The 21951-nt window shown below is 42.5% G+C and overlaps 1 protein-coding gene across 8 annotated transcripts in view; it reads left to right on the plus strand.

The window, feature by feature from the left end:
- The first annotated feature begins 354 nt into the window (after positions 1-354).
- RALGAPA1 (Ral GTPase activating protein catalytic subunit alpha 1) overlaps positions 355-21951 on the plus strand; it is a 678446-nt gene continuing 656849 nt past the window's right edge. For 4 of the 8 annotated variants that reach the window (XM_033952520.1, XM_033952524.1, XM_033952526.1 and 1 more), the window contains exon 1: positions 459-1131. In XM_033952520.1, coding sequence (XP_033808411.1) covers positions 1026-1131 — 106 coding nt within the window. In that variant the 5' untranslated portion in view covers positions 459-1025. The other 4 variants (XM_033952523.1, XM_033952527.1, XM_033952528.1 and 1 more) reach the window with 2 other exon arrangements.

The following is a 21951-nucleotide window of genomic DNA, read 5'->3' on the forward strand; positions in this document are numbered from 1 at the left end:
CATAAGGTTCCCCAGTACATGACTACATGACTACATGACACACTTTTTTGGATCCCTAAGGAGGGGTGTTTCTTTGAAACACGGGTTTTCTAACCTTTTTGGATACAAACTGTCTTATGTTCATTTGTAATGTGTGTTCATTAAAGACTTGGGGGGTCCTTTTACAAAGCTGTGCTAGCGGTTTTATCGCACGCACCGGAATAGTGAGCACTAGCCGGAAATCTATCGCCTGCTCAAAAGGAGGCGGTAGCTGCTAGCGCGTGTGGCAATCTAGCGTGCGCTATTCTGCGCGTTAAGGCCCGAGCGTGGCTTTGTAAAAGGAGCCCTTGGTGTCTTGTACACCATTCCTGCTGGTTTTTCCTTTGTTCCAACATCTATTAGATGCCAAATATATTCTCTGGAATTTACTGTGGGAAAGAAAGTGCTCCCCAGAGGGAAGCAGGTGGGATTCCTTAGTAACATTTCCTCTTCAAATTTTGTGCTTTTATTTATTATTATTTCTCTAGTTGAAATGGAACTAAGGCAGTGACCATCCCAAAAATGTCCCGCCTGGAGACAGTGCTGGGGTAACGGAATCTAGCTTTAGAACTTTGCGGTGGCCTTGGCTCCTCCCCCCACACGGCAAGGCGAGCGAGGGAATGGCGCTTCTCCTCCCCTCTCCGCCTGCCGGGGTCAATGGGCGGGCCGGCGCAGCTGCCGTGCTGTTCAGTAGCTCTGTGCTCTATTGGTTTGTTTTGCCTGGAGACTAAGAGCAGTCCGCCATGTTTGAGGTGTCTGATGAGAGCCTTCTTGCATTGCTGCAGTAGTAATAGTTTCAGTAACCTGGAAGCATTGCTCGGTTCCCGTTTCATTTGACTTACAGCGAGGGGAGGTCAGTGCGGCCCTTCCCGCGCCTAATATGTAAGGTCCATGAATGTTTCGCTTTTCTCCCCTGCGCCTCCGGATATGAATTAGAACTAGCAGAGGAACCCAACTCAGGAGTCGCAAGTTGGGGGGCGGGAGGGGGGGAAGCGTCCGGGAGCGGAATGTTCTCTAAAAAAATTCATGGAGACGTCAAGAAATCAACGCAGAAAGTGTTGGATACCAAGAAGGATGTGCTGACCCGCCTCAAACATCTCCGGATTGTCATAGGTGAGAAGAAGCCTCCTTAGTACAGTATTTGGGATGAAGGAGAATTTGGCATGTGGTGTGCAAACTGCAAACCTGTCAGCTACTGTTAAGAATCTGGGAGAGAGAAGCAATAGGGTCTCGGTAAAAAACCAAAACCCCGGACTCCGGAGCTATTCAACAAGGGGAAGGAGATCCTTATACCTTAATTTCAGTAACGTGTTTATTTTATTTTTAGCAAATTATTCAAATGTGCTTTCCTGTGCGGGGTGGGGAAGGAAGACTGCTGGAAATTAAGCTTTTTTTTTCTCTGTAGTTGGACCTGGAAAGTGTTTGGTGCTGCAATAGTTTAGTTTCAAGCTGAGTCACAAAGCTTTCCTGCTTCAGATTGTGCTGTTTGAAAAGAATCTGCCTTGTGAAAGCAGCATAGACTGGAGGCTCTTTTGTTGTGGTCGGGCACAGGTCAAACTGATGAATGTTGCTTTGGTAGAACTTTAAGGGTTGATGTAAGAAGAGTATAGTAAAAATGTAATTTGTTTTACTTTCACATTAAAACTTATGATTTTACTTCTGCGATGCATTGCACACAACAGTTAAAATTATGCATTGAATCCAAAGTAAAGTGAAAACCTCAAAGCACATTTTAACTTCCGTTTAAACATTAAAGGTTAGAGGAGGAAGTTAAAAATTTCACTAATGTCTTTAAATCTAATTGGATCCTGTTCGATTCTCGAATGGCCAGGGTCCCCCAAGCCAGGAAGACTGTGACCCAAGAGTCATTCTCCCCTCCCCACCATACATTTATCTACTCCCACTCCATTCTAAAATACTTAACATTGCATTGGTTGGAGAGTAGGTAGGGGGGGTTGGATATGCAAAGGGGTGGAATTTTGGGTGGGGTTTAACTGAGTTACTGCCAGGGCCCCAAATTTGGGCTGCAGAGATCCTTGAATCAAGAATTAGGGACCTTCTCTCCAGGAAGCAGAATTTCGGGCCTTTTGTGGCAGATTTTTATAAAATTTCTAACAGGAGCGAGTGGGAAGTTAAATCTTTAAACTCTAGGAATGATACAAAAATTTGGCATGAGTATGAAGTAAAAATTGAACTAAAATGCTTAGTCTGAAGTAATTTCATAGGCAACTCATTAGCATGTATTGTTGTCCACAGTGTACTAAGAATTACTACAGATTTACTTCCCAATTAGGACATTGTTTTTGTGCTCTGAAGCCTTTTCCATGTCAGAAGTAAGCACATGGACAATAGGGTGTGCCAATTTTAGGGGTAGATTTTTTTTTTCCTTCAAACTTTACAAACTACTGGTGATGGGATTATGCAGTGTTGCAGGCTGAATCTGAATCTATCTTCAGAAACTGCTTAAAGTATAGTGTTTTCAGTTGCTGGAGTGAAATTGTGGCATACATTGTCAGGTCAATTGCACCTATGTAAAATCAGAGATGTCTTAAGAAAAATTCTTGAAGACACAATTATTTGTTTAAGTGTTTATGTGAATTTTCGATTAGTAGTTAATGTAAGATCAGAGATTTTCTTACTCTTTAGAGCAGTGGTCTCAAACTCAAACCCTTTGCAGGGCCACATTTTGGATTTGTAGGTACTTGGAGGGCCGCAGAAAAAATAGTTAATGTCTTATTAAATGACAATGACAATTTTGAATGAGGTAAAATTCTTCATAGTTTATAAATCTTTCCTTTTGGCCAAGTCTTAATAATAATATTGTCATTTATAGGTAATGAGACATATGATCAAGAAACTGTTTTATTTTACTTTTGTGATTATGATAAACATACCGAGGGCCTCAAAATAGTACCTGGCAGGCCGCATGTGGCCCCTGGGCCGCAAGTTTGAGACCACTGCTTTAGAGCAAGGGTGTCAAACTCAATCACATAATCATGTTTTCAAACATTAAAAACATTGCACCCTTCCAATAGAGACGCCAGCACCTGCGTATAGATTTTGTCTACCTCAAACGTTTGTGTTGAACACATTTATTCAACGTTTATTTCACACTTATTTAACTTTATTTGCTATTTTCTACATACCACCTATTCAACACACAACATTCCTCTTCCTATCTTAAAATTCATAAACCAATTCCTTACTTCTCAAGCGCACTGCTCTTGCACGCCACAGTCACCACTTTGGCTGTATTGGCTTTCAATCTTGTGCATGCGCTGCTAGGACTGGGGCAGTGCGTTCAGGCGTTTAGAGTGCCACGGTGACTGGGGTAGAGAATAATATGGTGATATTTACCCGTGGGACAAGTTTGTGTAGCCTTGGTCAGTGGGATGAAAAACCCTCCAGACATCCATCATATCCAACAAATCACAGAGCATAAAAATACCCCATACTTCTCCATCCCCGCTTCTGAATCGGGTGCTAGAACTATCCCAACCGGGTCATGAACATCATTAAAGTCACCCCCATAACAATTGGTAAGTTTTCAAAACTCTGTAAATGGGACAAAAGTTGCTTAAGGGTCATTCTACACCAACTGTACAAATTTTCAGAATGATCCCCCACCTTACCATCTCCAGTTTCAATGAAACTTGGCACATAAATGCGCTGGCTTGAAAAGCTAAGCCCTGCAAAGTTTCAACCTTGAAAACATGAAATTCATGTAGTAAAGGTGCCTAAGTAGAGGTCCTAAAATTTTTGTGCATGTCGTATGAAACAAATGGGCAACTTCAAGGACCTCCTGTATACAGAGTATTGCTAACATCAGCCTGAAATTTAATCTACATGTACAACTTTTTGTACTTACCCTATTTTTCGCTCCATAAGACACACCTTTTCCACCTCCAAAAAGGGGATGGAAATAAGGGTGCATCTTAAGGAGCGAATATAAAAACCAAACAACCCCACCGTACCTTTTTTTCCCCCATCCCGGCGGTCCAGCGCGCTTTCCGCTCTCCTGCCTCGGTTCCCTGGCTCGTCCTGCGAGAACTGGCAGGCAGCCATTCAGAGTGCAGCGCGGGACCAAGCAGGCACGCAAAAAGCGCGCGTCTGCCTTGCGCACTGCTGTGCCACTGCCTGAAGAAAGCAGGGAAACTGAGGAAGGAGCGCAGAAAGCACGCTGGACAGCCGGGATGGGAAAAAAGGTACGGGTGGGGGGGAGGGCTGCCTTTGCCTTGGGGCTGGCTTGGGGTTGGCTGGCTGCAACTACACATGCCTACCATTAGATGTGCCCACCACTAGACATTCCCTATACCCTGTCCAAGCCTACCACTAGACCACCAGATGGGGGACTGGGTACAGGGCACACCATTTGGTTCAGAATTTTTTTCTTGGTTTTTCCTCCTCTACAGGTGGGTGCATCTTATGGTCAGATATGTCTTATAGAACAAAAAATATGATGATAAGCTTTTAGAGTTTCAAAAGTCTAGGCTAAGTCCTCTTCTAATGCCTCAATGCCAAAGTTGGCCAAAACCTCAATTTGCTAATTTTTGGCTTCATTTTTGGGGTGTCATAGATTTGTAACAAATTTAAATGGTTTCTTCTCGCTTGGTACACCTGCTCAACTACTGATTGTTATCCATCTGTGTAAATTTCAAGGCCTTCTTTTGTCTATTTACAAAGATTTTGCAAGTCAAGCAGAGCAGCAAAAATATGAATGACAGATTTTACCCATTTGTAAAGCCTTGTATTTCAGTTTTGACACCAGCAATCACTTTGGTTCAAAAAGCATTGGATAGAGCAACTTTTCTCTACCAGATATCAAATTTTCAGGAGGGTGTTTTTTTGTATAGGAAAAAATTTGCAATTGACTTCAGATAAGTCTCATCAGCGTAACTAACTATTTAAAAGTATTAATTGTATTTGTCTTTGGAGGGTTATTAAAATATTCAAGTTGAACTATGAAAGAACTTTATTCCACACATACGGTAATTTACTGTTTATTGTTTTAAAGCTTAATTTTGGCACAGGACTAATAATTGCCAGGCATTAAGAATGTTGGTTAGTAGTAAAGAAATTGTTTTAAGCATACTACATATGTATTTATTAAAATACTGTCAAAACTTGCGTCGGTCCATGTTGGTTTAACTACTGCCAATTTATTCAAACTGACAACCCAATTGTCAAGAGGTCACGCCCGATAGCCAGGCAAGTCCAGCCACAGGTGGGTGGGTTTCTTAGTCAAGGTTCCCAAGCCTTAAGTGGGTCTCTTTATGGTTCCCAAGCCATAGTCACACTTTATTTATTATATAATGTTATTAAATTTATCTTAAATGAGTTGAATTGTTGATTCTGTAAATGTGTTTTGTCGACCAGTTACTGTGCTTGGTGCAGTTAGAATTGCAAAAATGTGGTCTTCAGAAATCCAGCAAGTGTCCTTCCTAGGAGGCCAATGAAATGAATGAATTGGTCCATGAGGATGCATGAAATTTATGAATTCATCATGCTCTTCAATTAATGTCTCGCAAATGTTTTCAACCCACCATTTGTTATCATAAACACATGATATGTATTGTCCAGGTTGAGGATTTTTTATCTTTAGAGAAGCATTAACTGGATAGTCATCCAGTAAACCAGTAGTTGCAATGAGTGAAGAACAATCATTTGATACTCGACTCATACTCTTATGTATCCCATCAGGGATAAACTGATGATTTTCATGAATTCCAGCAGTTGTGGAGGCAGTCCCAAATCTTCTTTTTTGATTGAGTCTAGCAGACTTAATTTCTTCTTTGGAAACAAACAAAAACTTTGATTTTTGTCAAATTTTGGTCATAAAACCTAAACAGGTCATTTGGTGAAAGAATTTGGTTTTCATTTGTCTGTTGTAAGCTTGCATGTGCTGCTAACCTTTTAGCAGTTCTACCAATTTCATTGCAGGGTGACTTACCATGGCTTGTGCCAAAGAAATTCCACTCAGCTTGAATATCAAGGTCAGAATAGTGATAGCAGAGATTAACAAATACAGATATGACATTTTTTATAGGACTGTTTATTTTTTTATTTATAATATGGCGATGTTTTCTGTTTTATTTTTTGATAGTTTGATAATTTATTGTACAATTATGCATAAAAAAGATGTGATATATAAGGAATAATCTTATCTAATCTTCATTCATTCTTATATATCATATATGTTCCTGAAGTATTTAAGTAACTGACCTGTACAATCTTATTCCACAATAACTGATCTCTAGAGCTGTTAATCACTAGCTTTTAATTTTGTTAATGTAACCCCCTCCTTCTCAGACTGAGGTAAAAGGTATCCCTCTTAAAATAAGATTTGTTTTGTAGTCGTGCACACCGAGGGTTAAATTGATACCTTTCCCCAGGAGAAGGGGTGAATTACATAAACAAAATAATAATATATGATAATATGGTATAACCTTGAAATAAAAATAGTTATTAAACATATAATAAAATAAATATAAAGAAGCACTAAGGATTCAGAATTTAAAATAGAAATAATTTTTAATAAAAAATGCTGTAAATCAAATCTAAACAAAGAGATTCTACTTCCCCTCTGTAAAGGTCTTCTTTTTCCTCAGATTTGGGTATTTGAGGCTTTATGTTCTTGCTATGTAGGGGTACCACGTAGGCGCGCTGTTGCTAGCAGAATCTCTCTTGCTGAAACCCACCTACTACTCTGTCTTAAACAAATCAATAAGGGAAAACCCTATCCTAATCTAATAACCCCAAATTGCCTAAATATACTTTCTAAGCTAAAAAAAAAATAGATAATTGATATTCCCTATACTTTTCCCTCCCCAGAATTTCCTATTCCTAAAATCACTCAAATTTCCTATATCTCAAATCACTCAGATTCTCAATAAACTTTACAACAGATATTCTCAGGAAAAGGTTCCCAAAACAGTTTACCATTTTTCTTTTAGCAATATTCTCTTATAACATTCCACAGAAATCTGTCACAGGATCTCTCATAAAAATCTCCTCCAAAAATCAGCACTACAGAAGTCACTCAAAGATCCTCTCAAACATTTCCCAGAAGAGTCTCACAGAAGAGCAGACTGAAACTTTCCTCAAAAAATCAGCACAATAAATTTCTCACTTATAGAATCTCTCATCCATTTCCCAGAAGATTATCACAGACTCTTAAACACTACCAGCATCAATACCAAACTTCAGACCTTATCCAGAATTTCACAATCCTTCACAAATTCAAATAAAAACCACCATAATTACCTTCTCACAAGGCACAGAAACCAAAACACTTCCACACAGATCCAAGTCACCCTCCCAACTGTCAAATCTCACAGTTAGAATGTTCAGACAGCTTATGCTGATCTCTGCATGAGGACAGCAGACCTGTGCAAGAGATCAGCAACAGAAAACCTCAAAACTGCACCAATACAAACATACATAAACCATACTTCTCAAAATAAAAAAACACAGATATTTCCTCCCAGATCCTCTCTGCTTCATTAAACTCTTTAAAAACTTCTTTAAACCCTGTTTTTTTTCTCAAGTAGCTATTAAATTTTTAACCCTGGTTACATTAATTCTACTCAATTTGTAGCATCTTTTAATCATTGTAAACCGCATAGAACTTCACGGTCCTGCGGTATATAAACTGTTATTATTATTATTATCTTCACCAAACAGTGTGACTTGATGTGGTTAAAAAATACTTATTAACAACACTGAAATTTAAATGAGAGATATGAGTATAATACATACTAAAAGGGAGACATAATACTTATGAAGCATCTAATAAGCAAAAATCAGAATATTCAAGCACTGGATTCAAACAGATTATATTATATTACATTAGAGATTTCTATTCCACCATTACCTTGCGGTTCAAGGCGGATTACAAAAGAGTTATAAAAGGTGGGTTACAATATTGGATCATTGGTAAATTCAAGAGAAGTTGAGAAGGCGGATTACAAAAAGAGATATAAAAGAGATATACATAGCGGATTACAAAAGAGGTATAAAAGGTGGGTTACAATATTGGATCATTGGTAAATTCAAGAGAAGTTGAGAAGGTGGATTACAAAAAGAGATATAAAAGAGATATACATAGTGGGATACAGTAAATTATTGGTGAATTCAAGAGCAATTGAGAAGAACTGGTAGTATCTGTGGGGCGGGGTGAAGGCAGGAGGATGGACGGTAATTGATATGTTAAGAGTGATTCAGTGATTTCTTGAAGAGAATCGTTTTTATTTCTTTTTTGAAGATCTTGTATTTGGGGGTGGTTATCAGTGGGTTGGAGATTTGGTTATCCAGTTTTGCTGCTTGTGTTGCCAGTAGTCCGCCATACAATTTTTTCTGTTTGACTTCTTTGATTGGAGGGTGTGTGAAAGGGGTGTGTGTTTTTCTATGTCTGGGTGATGTAGTTTGGTAGAGGCGGTTGTTTAGGTAGATTGGGCTGTCTCCATTTAACGATTTAAATAGCATGCAGTAGAATTTAAATAGTATTCTTTCTTGAATTGGTAGCCAGTGTGAGTCGATGTATGCTTCTGTGATATGGTCGTGTTTCTTCAGTGAGTAGATGAGTCTCAGAGCTGTATTTTGGATTGTTTGTAGTTGTTTAATCATTGTTGCAGGGGAAGTAGAGGATGTTGCAGTAGTCCAGTAGGCTTAGTATAAGGGATTGAACTATGAGCTGGAATTGTGGCCTTTCGAAGAATTTTCGTACTTGTCTTAAATTTCTCATAACTGCGAAAGATTTCTGTATTGTTTTGTTTATTTGAGGCTGCATGGTGCAGCATCTGTCTATAGTCATTCCTAATAGTTTTAGGGTGGTTTGAATGGGGTAGTTGATTGAGTTGATTTCTATACTGGTTAAGGTTGGGGTTTTGTTATTTTCGAGGAGGATGAATTTTGTTTTGTCAGGGTTGAGTTTCAATTTGTGATCTTTCATCCAGGACGCTACTGCTTCTAGTGTTCAATGTACTATGTCTGTCATGGCGATCTTTGGTTGATCGAACGGCATGAGGATGGTAATGTCATCTGCATAACTATAGGAGGTAATGTCTAGATTGTCCAGATATGTTCCGAGGGAGGCGGTATATAGGTTGAATAGAGTAGGGGATAGTGGGGATCCTTGGGGCACGCTGCAGGCGTTGGACCAAGGTTCAGATTTTACTTTATCCGATTTTACTCTATATGTTCTGGATTTCAGGAAGCCTTCAAACCAGGAGTATACTTTATCAGAGATACCTATTGTGTCCAGAATTTGCAATAATATGTTATGGTCTACTAGGTCAAATGCTGCGGTCAGATCCAGTTGTATGAGCAGCATTTTTTTCCCAGTGCTAAGATTTTGTTTGGCTGTGTCCATAAGGGATCCCAGTAGTGTCTCTGTACTGAAGTTGGTTCTGAAGCCAGACTATGTGGGGTGAAGTAAGTTGTGGTTTTCTAGGTAATTGGTGAGGAGTTTGGCTACTAGACCTTCTGTTAATTTGACATATAGAGGTATTGAAGCTATGGGTCTGAAGTTGGATGGCTGGTCAGTTGGTCCTTTTGGGTCTTTTTGAATTGGGGTGATGATGATTTCGTTAAGGTCGGTTGGGAAAAGGCCATCATCGAGCATGGATTTAATCTCTCCACTGTAGTTCCTCTCTCATCTTTCTTCCTGTAAACCGTGCCGAGCTCCGCATTTGTGGAGATGGTGCGGTATATAAACCCAAGGTTTAGTTTAGTTTAGTTAGAAGTAGAGTGCGGAATTTTGCACTGGAGGCTGTTAGGAGATATGGTGGGCAGTGGTTAAGGTCACAGGATGCGTGGCTGTACTTTTTATAGAGTTTATTGAGTTCTGACCAATGTATACTGTGGAAATGGGACCATGTTCTGTCTGCTGCAGTTGATTCTTTTTCTGTGGGTTGAGTCGTGTGTTCGTTTAGGTGGGATGGGGTACAGTTGAGGGTGGCTCTTGCATTTGTTATTTTGTTCCTAAAATGTTCTGCTAAGATGGTGGCTGATGGGAGAGGGATATTGTTTGTGTTCATATAGGGTTTAGTGTTTGTTAGATCTTTTAATATTTGGAATAGTTTTTTGGAATCTTGGGTATCAGTGCCTATTAAGTTGGTGTAGTGTTTTTTTCTCTTATCCTTTAGTTGTAGTTTGTATTGTTTGTTAATTTTTTTCCAGGCAGTTTTTGTTTGGTCTAGGTTATTTTTTCTCCATTTTCTTTCAAGTTGTCTGCACTGTCTTTTAAGTAGGAGTAGTTCGCTGTCAAACCATTGGTCTGATCTACTGGTTCTAGTTTTTGTTTGTAATGGGGCCAGTTCATCAAGGACATTTGTGCTCAGTTTGCTCCAGTGTGAGATGAAGTCCTTGGGGTCGCAGTCCTGGATAGTTTCATCTATTTTTGTCCAGAATTTAGTGGGTTCAATGTGTTTGTGTGAGGTGTAGGTTATTTTTTTGGAATTTGGTGTGGTTTTGTTTTTGGTCCAGTTGATGTTAAATGTGTATGTGTAGTGGTCTGACCAGAGTGAAGGGGACCAGATTCCATTAGATGTTTGAATTTCTGGGGTTGAGAGTTGATGAGTCATGAAGGCTGCGATGTCCAGTTGGTGTCCTTTATTATGAGTGATTTGTGGGTTTAAAATTTGGAATGATAAGGCATTGAGGAATGATAGACAGTTATCTACTGGTTTGGATGCTTGGTCTTCGAGATGTAAGTTTAGATCTCCAAGGATCATGCAACTCTAGATGTGAAACAAATGGCAGTTGAAGATTTTATAGCTGTGCTTGTTGAAAAGATTACAGATCTTTCAATATATCATTACATTTCGAAACATCAAGCACATTACTTGAAAACAGTCAAAGAAAATTTAAATCCTGATAAACTTGTTATTCTAATAGATTTTGCTGAAAATTATTCCTTTGTTTTTCAAGATGCTGTTCAGAATTTCCATTGGGAAAATAGCCAAGCCACTTTGCACCCTTTTGTTATCTATTTCCACCTTAACAGTGAAATTCAATGCTTGAGTGTTTGTATCATTAGTGACAGCTTAAGGCAGGGGTAAACTCAAATCACATAAGGGACCGAAATCTAAAATACAGGCTAAGTCACGGGCCGAATTTTTTATTAAGATACTTAGTCTTAGTAGAAGTATAGGGATACAACCTCTCCAACCCAATGCTAGCTCTGTGGTATAAACAAAATAAATAAAAAAGACTTTTCCTCTCTCCTTTAGGTCCTAGTTCACGCTTGCTGTCTAACACCAGCTCTGACAGGATACACATTTCAAATCTGATATGTTGTAATCACAAAATAGAAAATAAAATTATTTTTTCTACCTTTTGTTGTCTGGTCATTTTATTATTCAAATCATGTTGGTCCCAGGCTCTGATTTCTGTTTCTCTCACTAGGGCACATGTGTAAAACACAAGGCCCATGGGGCAAATCCAGCCTACCTGGCCATTTTATGCGGGCCATGACAGTGCTCCCGAACTTCCCCTTTTCACAGCCCAGCATGTCTTCCCTCCCGTGCCAGTCCGATGTTGCCATCACGCTGAAAAATCTGCTGGCCTTGGCAGCAATTCAACAATGTTGTCCGTAGCTCCCCGTCTTGCTTTCCGCCTGACGTGGTCCACCTGGGCTGAAACAGGAAGTTGTGCATCATTGGAGATGAACCACGGCAGATGGAAAGCAGGAAGAGGAGCTGCGAGCAACATTGTTGAATTGCTGCCCAGGCTTACTCAGACGCTGCGGGGGAAGACTTTACTTTAACGCTGAATGAGGTGAGTGTTTCCTGCCCAGTAGAAGCGCGGCTCAGCTCTCCTTCGCTAGCAGTGGCTCCCGTTCCGCTTCAGTGCACATCGGCGGTTCAGCAGTTTGCTGGTAGTCAGCTGTTTTTCTTCAGCTGTAGTGGCGGCGGTTTCTGAGCAGGGCAGTCTGCAAGCACTACAGACAAGAGCAAATCGGTCATTGAGGGGGTATAGTGCTAAAAGACACCCAGGATAGGAAGATTGAAGCTTCACTCAAAATGTCCTTTGGAGTAGCAGCACTTACTTTACAAGCAGCTATATGCAGTTTCTGTGCTGCACGAGCATGTCTACAGTGGGCTCAATGTATGGCAGATAAGATGATGGAGACAGGGGTTTCTGTCCCATCCGACTTTGCAGATATGGAAACGGGTCTAGCATATTTGGCGGATGCCCTCTGATATTATTCACTCTTTGGCAAAACAAATGTGTCTTTGAGTAGCTTCTCGCAAATCATTGTGGCTCCGTAACTGGGCGGCAGATGCGGCTTCCAAACTTAGGCTTGTGAGGCTTCCTTTTAAAGGTCATTTGTGGTTTGGAGAAGATTTAGACAAATTGGTGAAAGATTTTGGTGATACCAAAATGCAGAGGTTACTGGAGGATAAGCCTAAGGCACCTTTGAAGGCCTTGTCTGCCACACCTCACTTCTGTGATGTTAAAAGATATAGGCCCGTAAAGCCATCCTTTACACCAGAGGTGTCCAACTTGTGGCCCCGTGAAGTATTTTGTGCGGCCCCGGTTGAGGGCGATGCAGTGTTTTCCTCTGCAGCCCCTGGGTGTTTACTGTCTTGCCGGCTCCCTCCTCTGTCTTGCTGCAGTGTTTGTGTGGCCCCAGAAACATTTTTTTGGCCAATGTGGCCCAGGGAAGCCAAAAGGTTGGACACCCCTGCTTTACACCTTCTTACGATTCTTCCTATAATTCTAGGCCTAGGTTTCCACAAAAGAATTTCTTTTGTCCTACAAAACCCCAAACTGCTCAACCAGCCCATACCCCAGCCTTAAGTAATTCCCAATGATGGGATGTCGGCTCCCTCTGTTGTGACCTGAGGAGGTTGGCTGTCTTCATTTCTGGCGGAGTGGGCCAAGATAACATCCGATCAGTGGGTATTGGACATTATTCGAGAAGGTTACAAATTAGAATTTTCCTCTCCATTCGCAGATTCTTTCTTGGTATCCCCTTGCACAGGAGCCGCCAAGAGAGAATCAATATAGATCACCCTTCCAGTTTTTTTGGGGCTTGGGGCTGTAATTCCAGGTGCTCTGGAAGAAAGGGGACAAGGAAGATATTCCATTTACTTCAGAATGCCCAAAAAGGGGAGTTCAGTCAGTCCAGTTCTGGATCTCAAGAGAGTCAATCAATTTCTAAATGTCAGGCATTTCCGTATGGAAACAGCGAGGTCAGTAATAGCAGCGGTTCAACCAGGGGAATTCCTTACGGCTCTCGACCTCAGGGAAGCATATCTATACATTCCCATATGGCCACCACATTAGTGGTATCTTCGCTTTGCTGTCCTTGGCCAGCACTGTTAGTGTCAAGCCATGCCATTTGACATAAACATGGCTCCACAGACATTCTCAAAGGTCATGGTAGTAGTGGCAACTTTTCTTCGCAAGGAAGGGATTTGAGTACATCCCTTCTTGGACAACTGGTTGATCCGGGCATCTTCCAGACAGGAAAGTTTGTCAGTAACCCAAAGGGTGATCTCCCTTCTTCAATCTTTAGGGTGGGCCATCAACTTTTCAAAGAGCTCTGTTGCACCGTCCCAATCATTGGAACATCTGGGGGTGCTGTTTGACACGAAGGTGGGGAAGGTGTTTCTACCCAGAGACCTCCTACTTCTACAGTCACCCAGACCAAGAGTAAGGGATTATGTGCAAGTGCTAGGATCAATGGTAGCAGCGCTGGAAGTGGTGCCTTGGGTGCGCTTTCCCATGAGACCACTGCAGCAATCACTTCTCTCCCATTGGTCCCCAGTGTCTCAGGATTACAATCATTATCTACAATGGACTCCTCAAGCATCGCTTAGCATGAATTGGTGGCTCAGCGATCTCAGTCTGTTCAAAGGCATGTCTCTGGCATCACCGGACTGGATTATAGTTACCACAGATGCCAGTCTGTTGGGATGTGGGAGCTTATTGCCTTCAGTCCTCAGCGCAGGGAGTCTGGTCTCCGGAGGAGACTCAGTGGTCCATCAATCTTCTAGAATTGAGAGTGACCAAGCTAGTGCTGCAGGTGTTCCAGGCCATGATTTAGGCCGACCGACGAGGGTTTTTTCAGACAGTATCACAGCAGTGGCATATCAACAAGCAGGTAGGTACCCAAAGTCCTCAGCTGGCAAACGAAGTAATGCTTCTGCTTCAATGGGCAGAAATTCATCTTCCTCTACTATCGGTGGCTCACGTGGTTCAAGCAAATGTTCAGGCAGATTTCCTCAGCAGAAATCTTCTAGATCCCAGAGAATGGGAACTCTCCAATCAGGCATTTGACCTAATTGTGCAAAGGTGGGGTCTCATGGCTTCATCTCAAAATGCAAAGATTCCTCGATTCTTCAGCAGATGCAGGGAGCGGACGTCAGAGGGGGTAAACGCGTTGGCTCTTGCATGGCCTCCGAGTTGTCTCCTTTATGTGTTTCCTCCTTGGCCAATGATAGGTCCTGTGTTACATCACATAGCTCATTTTCAGGGCACGGTGATCCTGGTAGCTCTGGATTGGCCGCGTCATCCATGATATAAGGACCTGATAAGCCTCAAAAAGGGCCAAGTCACTACACCCAAGAGCACAGGGAAGGACTGAAAAGTAAGGAAGCGGCAAGCACAGAAGGTAAGCAGGTGCAGAAGGAACAAACACACACAAGCAGCAGTAAGGTAAGGTAGAGCGAAGGCAGCACTCACAAGCAGCAGTAAGGTAAGGTAGAGCGTAGGCAGCACACACAAGAAGAGGGCAGCAAGGCAAGAAGCAGGAGCAGAAGGAAACAGGCGCAGAAGGAATAAACACACAAGCAAAAGTAAGGTAAGTTAGAACGTAAGCAGCACACACAAGAAGAAGGCAGCAAGGCCAGAAGCAGGCGCAGAAGGAAGTAGGCACAGAAGGAACATGTAATCTTAAACTGTTATCTTTAAGCAGGAACGACGATGGAAGCAGAGGGAAACCAGAAGATGAGCTTTCCAGTGTTCTGCACAGACTGTCATATGTATTACTACCTCCCCTCGGGGAGACAAGTCATATGTATGCAATCAGTGTCAGGAGCTGAAAAGTTTGCAGAAGGAAGTCAAGCGACTTGAGGACAAGATACAGGAGCTAGAAGGACTTTACACCACGGAAAACCCTATCAGGACATTTGAAGACTTCATGAGTGAGAGACACATCGAGAAGGAAGTCAGGGATATCGAGGAATTCATTGAGGAAGCATATAGGAGGAGGGTAGAAGAGAACAATCTCCAGATGAAGGATGAAGTTACACCAACACCAACATGGAAGGGAGAGCAAGAAACAGGTGACCTCAAAGAAGACACCCATAGAGGAATACTGCACGAGGGGGAGGAATTGGCTAGTCGATGCCCAAAAGAAGAGAGAGCGAAGCACACTGAGGACATTGACCTGAGACCGAAGCGAAATTTGAAGAAGGGAAAGTCAGCGATCCTAGTGGGAGACTCGATACTGAGGCATATGGACAGCCACATATCAGGAGGAAGAGAGGATCAGCTGGTGACCTGACTCCCAGGAGCGAGAACCAAGGACATCGTGGACAAAATTGGGAAGATCCTGGAGGAGCGGAGACAGAAGAGACCGCAGTAATGATCCACATCGGGACGAATGATGTCAGCAGGAGAGACTACAGAAGAAGCACACTGATAGAACAGTTCAGGATTCTGGGAAGGAAGCTGATCCTACCAGTACCGAGGGCAGATGTGAAAAGGCAGGAAGAACTACAATCAATAAATGCGTGGATGAGGAGAAGGTGTGAGGAAGAAGGGTTCCACTTCGTGAGGAACTGGACAACGTTTTGGGGTAAGAGCAAGCTCTACAGGAGAGATGGTCTGCACCTGAGCGCGGCGGGAACAAGACTTCTAGCAAACAACGTCAAGAGAGGAATAGAACAGGCTTTAAACTAAGAGGAAGGGGAAAGCCGACAGTCGACCTAGTGTCGATGATTCGGAAGAAGGTATCTCGTTAAGATACTAAGGGGAAAAAAGGCTGGGAAGAAACAAGGGACGAATTACAGGACTCAACTAACCCAGAAGAGGAGGTTAGAAAGATTGTAGCAAAAGAGAAGACACTAAAGACCGAAGCACAGGGAAAGGAAATGAAATCAACAAAATGCCAGGATCTAAATTGCATATATACTAATGCAAGGAGCCTAAGAAACAAAATGGGGGAACTAGAAGCAGTGGCTAATGCAGAGGACATAGACATCGTTGGAATCTCTGAAACATGGTGGAATGAGGAAAGCAAATGGGATACAAGCTCTGTCGCCAGGACAGGTCAGGACAGAAAGGAGGTGGAATAGCCCTATACATAAAAGAAAGCATACAATCGACAAGAATAGACACAGCAGAGACGACCAACAAGCTGGAATCGCTATGGGTCAAAATACCGGGTAGGAAAGGACATGAAATAAAGATGGGCCTATACTATCGTCCACCCAGGCAAGCAGGAGATATCGATAAAGAAATGGAAGCTGAGATGAAGCGAGAATGCAAAAGCGGTTACACAGTTATTATGGGAGACTTCAACTACCCCGGGATAGACTGGAGTCTTGGAAGCTCAAGAGAGACAGGGAGACAGAATTCCTGGAGGCTACACAAGATTGCTTCATGGAGCAGCTTGTTAGAGAACCAACAAGAGGAAATTCCACTCTGGATCTAATCCTAAATGGGTTAATGGGACCTGCAAAGGAAGTGGAAGTAGTGAGACCATTGGGAAACAGCAATCATAATATGATCAAGTTCAAGGTTGAAGTAGGAATAGCAAAAGGAAAGAGAACCATAGCGACAACTTTCAACTTCAGGAAAGGAAACTACGAAGCAATGAGGGAAATGGTAAGGAAGAAACTTATGAACACTTCCAAGAAATGCCAAACAGTAGAACATGCCTGGTCTTTTTTCAAGGACACGGTGAGCGAGGCGCAAAATCTGTACATCCCCAGATTCAGAAAGGGGTGCAAAAAGAGTTGAACAAAAGATCCGGTATGGATCACTAAAATAGTGAAGGAAGCGATAGGCAATAAGAAAAATTCATTCAGGAAATGGAAAAAGGACAAAACAGAGGAGAACTGGAAAGAGCATAGGAAGTATCAAAAAGAATGTCACCATGTGGTTCGAAAAGCCAAAAGAGAGTATGAAGAGAGGCTAGCCAGGGAGGCACAAAATTTCAAACTGTTCTTCAGATATGTTAAAGGGAAACAGCCAGCTAGGGTGGAGGTGGGACCGCTGGACGACGGAGACAGGAAGGGAGTAGTGAAGGAGGAGAAAGAAGTCGCGGAAAGACTTAACATGTTCTTTTCGTCTGTATTTACGAACGAAGACACAACCAACATACCGGAACCTGAGCAATTCTTCAATGGAAATCAAGCAGAAAAATTAACATCCATGGAAGTGAGCCTGGAAGATGTGCGCAGGCAGATAGAAAAACTAAAAACTGACAAATCCCTGGGTCCGGACGGAATCCATCCAAGGGTTCTGAAAGAATTAAAGGAGGAGATAGCGAAACTACTGCAGCAATTTGCAACCTATCCCTGAAAACAGTAGTGATTTCGGAGGATTGGAAGATAGCCAACGTCACGCCCATCTTTAAAAAGGGATCAAGAGGTGACCCGGGAAACTACAGACCGGTGAGTCTCACCTTGGTTCCGGGGAAAATGGCGGAAGCACTGATAAAAGAAAACATCGATGAACATTTGGAAAGAAATGAACTTCTGAAAACAAGCCAACATGATTTCTGCAGGGGGAGATCATGCCTAACTAACTTATTGCACTTCTTCGAAGGAATTAACAAACAGATGGACAGAGGAGACCCCATAGACATCATATACCTGGATTTCCAAAAAGCCTTTGACAAGGTGCCTCACGAGCGTCTACTCCGGAAACTGAAGAACCATGGGGTGGACGGAGATGCACATAGATGGATCAGAAACTGGTTGGCGGGTAGGAAACAGGGTAGGGGTGAAGGGCCACTACTCGGACTGGAGGAGAGTCACGAGTGATGTTCCGCAGGGCTCGGTGCTCGGGTCGCTGCTATTTAATATATTCATAAATGATCTAGAAACAGGGACGAAGTGTCAGAGAATAAATTTTGCGGATGACACCAAACTATTTAGTGGAGCTAGAATTAAAGAGGACTGCGAAGAATTGCAAAGGGACTTGAACAAACTAGGGGAATGGGCGACGAGATGGCAGATGAAGTTCAACGTTGAGAAATGTAAAGTATTGCATCTGGGAAGCAGAAACCTGAGGTACAACTATACGATGGGAGGGATGTTAATGAATGAGAGTACCTAAGAAAGGGGCTTGGGGGTAATGGTGGACATGACAATGAAGCCGATGGCACAGTGCGCAGCGGCTGCTAAGAGAGCGAATAGAATGCTAGGTATAATCAAAAAGGGTATTACAACCAGGACGAAAGAAGTCATCCTGCCGTTGTATCGGACGATGGTGCGCCCGCACCTGGAATACTGCGTCCAATATTGGTCGCCGTACCTTAAGAAGGATATGGCGTTACTCGAGAGGGTTCAGAGCAGAGCAACGCGTCTGATAAAAGGGATGGAAAACCTTTCATACGCTGAGAGATTGGAGAAACTGGGTCTCTTTTCCTTGGAGAAGAGGAGACTTAGAGGGGATATGATAGAGACTTATAAGATCATGAGGGGCATAGAGAGAGTAGAGAGGGACAGATTCTTCAAACTTTCAAAAAAATAAAAGAACGCATTCGGAAAAGTTGAAAGGGGACAGATTCAAAACAAATGCTAGGAAGTTCTTCTTTACCCAGCGTGTGGTGGACACCTGGAATGCATTCCCAGAGGACGTAATAGGGCAGAGTACGGTATTGGGGTTTAAGAAAGGATTGGACAATTTCCTGCTGGAAAGGGGGATAGAAGGGTATAAATAGAGGATCACTGCACAGGTCCTGGACTTGTTGGGCCGCCGTGTGAGCGGGCTGCTAGGCACGATGGACCCCAGGTCTGACCCAGCAGAGGCATTGCTTATGTTCTTATGTTCTTATGTCTGTCGACGGGCGAATGGTTGACATTTCTGACTCCGAATTTAGTAACCCAGCGCCGATCAACATGGAAAATCCACTTTGGTCTTATGGCCTGGCTCTTGAAAGGTCGTGGCTGAGACGTAGGGAATATTCAGATCAGGTTATTTCCACTCTTCTTCAAGCAAAAATGAGATCTACCTCTGCCTCGTATGCTAGAGTCTGGAGGATTTTCGATTCTTGGTGTGCTGTTCGGGGTCTTTAGCCGTTTCAGGCTTCTCTCTCTAACATTCTTTCTTTTCTTCAGGATGGAGTAACCAAGGGGTTGGCAAATAATTCTGTTAAAGTTCAAGTGGCCGCTATTGCTTGTTATAGGGGCCGCGTGGCTCATTCTTCTCTTGCGTCACAGCTTGATGTTATGTTATGTTATTTATTTCTTATATACCGCTACATCCGTTAGGTTCTAAGCGGTTTACAGAAAATATACATTAAGATTAGAAATAAGAAAGGTACTTGAAAAATTCCCTTACTGTCCCGAAGGCTCACAATCTAACTAAAGTACCTGGAGGGTAATAGAGAAGTGAAAAGAAGAGTTAGAGGAAAAATAAAATAAAATAAACATTTTAACAAGACAGCATTGATCTAAATATTTTGGAAGGTAGAAGAGAGGAGAGAAAGGAATAGAAGCATGATGAAGTGATGAAGTGGAGCAAGTAAGTGTAGGAGGAGCGATTGACGTTTCCAGAAAGGGCTTCTTCAGGGAAGATACTTGGCCGACAGTCCCCTGAGATGTTCTTCCATCCATGCATTCCCTCCCAGACACACTGCCCGTGCCCCAGCACGTTGATTTTTCCAACGGAATGTTGGGGGAAGAGCTTACTTGTCTGGCTGGATCAGGGTAAAGGGCTCTCGGTAGGGGTGGCTGGTCCTGTTGCTGCTTAGGTGTAAAAAACAGTTGATCTTCCTAGTGGACTGCAGGGGGAGGTGGAGCTCACACTCTTGGCTGGATCGGGTCTGTGGGCTCTTGGTAGTTGCGGATAGTTCCGTTGCTGCTGAGATGTAAAAGCAGTTGATTTCCCACTGTTGCTGATATTTAAAAGCAGGTAGATTGATCTCTCCAATGGACTGCAGAGGGAGGAGCTCACATGCCTGGCTGGATCGGGGCAAAGGGCTCTTGGTAGTGGTGGCTGGTCCTGCTGCTGCTTAGGTGTAAAAGCAGTTGATTTTCCTAGTGGACTGCAGGGAGGGTGGAGCTCATATTTTTGCAGGATCGGGACTGTGGGTTTTTGGTGGGTTGGTCCCGTTGCTGCTTAGGTGTAAAAGCAATTGATCTCCCACTGCTGCTGATATTTAAAAGCAGGCAGATTGTCCAGGGAGAGGAGCTCTGCACTCAAACTGCCATCCTCCTCGCCTCCAAGTTCCGGAATGATGTAGTTCAATTTCTCAAGGTGTGCAACATATTTGTCCACCTATTAAAAAGCCCTGTCCGGAGTGGAGTCTTAAACCCCTCGGGGGGTTACAAAAGCCTCAATTTGAACTTTTGTCAAAAGTAACTGTGAAGGATGTGACATTGAAAGCAGTCTTGTGGCAATGGCTTCAGCCCGGCGGGTGTCTGAGTTGCAGGCTTTATCCTGTAGAGATCCTTTATTGCGAATTTCAGATTCAGATGTGACTGTTAGGACTGTACCATCGTTTCTTCCTAAAGTGGTATCAACCTTTCATGTTAACTAGTCTCTCTTCCTTCCAGCTTTCAGGGAGGAGGACTGGGGGGAGCGATTCTCTTCACTGCGTTTCCTAGATGTACATAGAATACTTCTACACTATTTGCAGGTTACTAACGACTTTCGACGTAGATCACCTCTTTGTGTTATTTGCGGGCCGCAACAAAGGTATGGCAGCGTCCAAAGCTTCCATAGCTCGATGGGTCAAAGAAACCATTGTTTCCTCTTACTTGACTTCAGGCAAGCTGTTACTGGAGGAACTTCATACTCATTCCACTAGAGCGATGGCCACTTCTTGGGCTGAGTCCAGAGGTTTTTCTTTGGAGGAGATTTGTCCTGTGGCTACTTAGTCTTCTAGGAATACTTTTTCTAAGCATTACTGGTTGGATGTGGCAGCGCGTGCGGAGACAGCTTTTGGTGCTTCGATTATTGCGGAGGCGGCATTCGCTTTCCACACAGATTGAGGATTGCTTTGCTACATCCCAATAGTCTCTGGATTCATCTGCTGCTGTTGCTAAGGAAGGAAAAATTATGTTTATACCTGTTAATTTTCTTTCCCTTAGAATCAGCAGATGAATCCAGAACTCCACCCTTTCTGGCTATTAGCTCTCCATTTATGTTTCACAAGTTTCAGAAGTTTTGTTATAGTTGGTAGTTGTATTCTCTATTATTACCTTTGCAATTTATTATGGGAAATAAGTTTTTTACATGTTAACCATATTTCTGGTTCCGGATGCTTGGGCAAGGAGCAATACTGAAGATATAGGGAGCGTACCAGCCAATAAGACCACCTGTTAATCAGTTTCTCTATCTCCACCTGCTGGTAGATGTGTGCTATCCCACTAGTCTCTGGATTCATCTGCTGCATCTAAAGGAAAGAAAATTAACAGATAAGAACATAATTTTTCCTTACTGAAAGAAATTATTAATTCAAATGGCTAAATTGCCTTTATGACAAATGAAGGAATATTCATTTAACTAATTTAACTAATTGGATTGGTGAAGATTTGATGTACAATTCGATAGCGAGATGAAGTTTGAACACTGTTGGGTAACATCGCTGAGATTCAAGGAATAAATAAGTTATGTTATATTGAATATTATGTGCCTTTCATATATTTAAAGAGAGTATTTCGTCTTTGCCCCTTGTGTGCCAGCCCTTTCCAACCTGAAATCTTAATCTCGTCCTGTGGGTACTAACTTGGGCTCCATATG

This window comes from Geotrypetes seraphini, chromosome 7 (assembly GCF_902459505.1).
Source record: "Geotrypetes seraphini chromosome 7, aGeoSer1.1, whole genome shotgun sequence".
NCBI classification, from domain to species: Eukaryota; Metazoa; Chordata; class Amphibia; order Gymnophiona; family Dermophiidae; genus Geotrypetes; species Geotrypetes seraphini.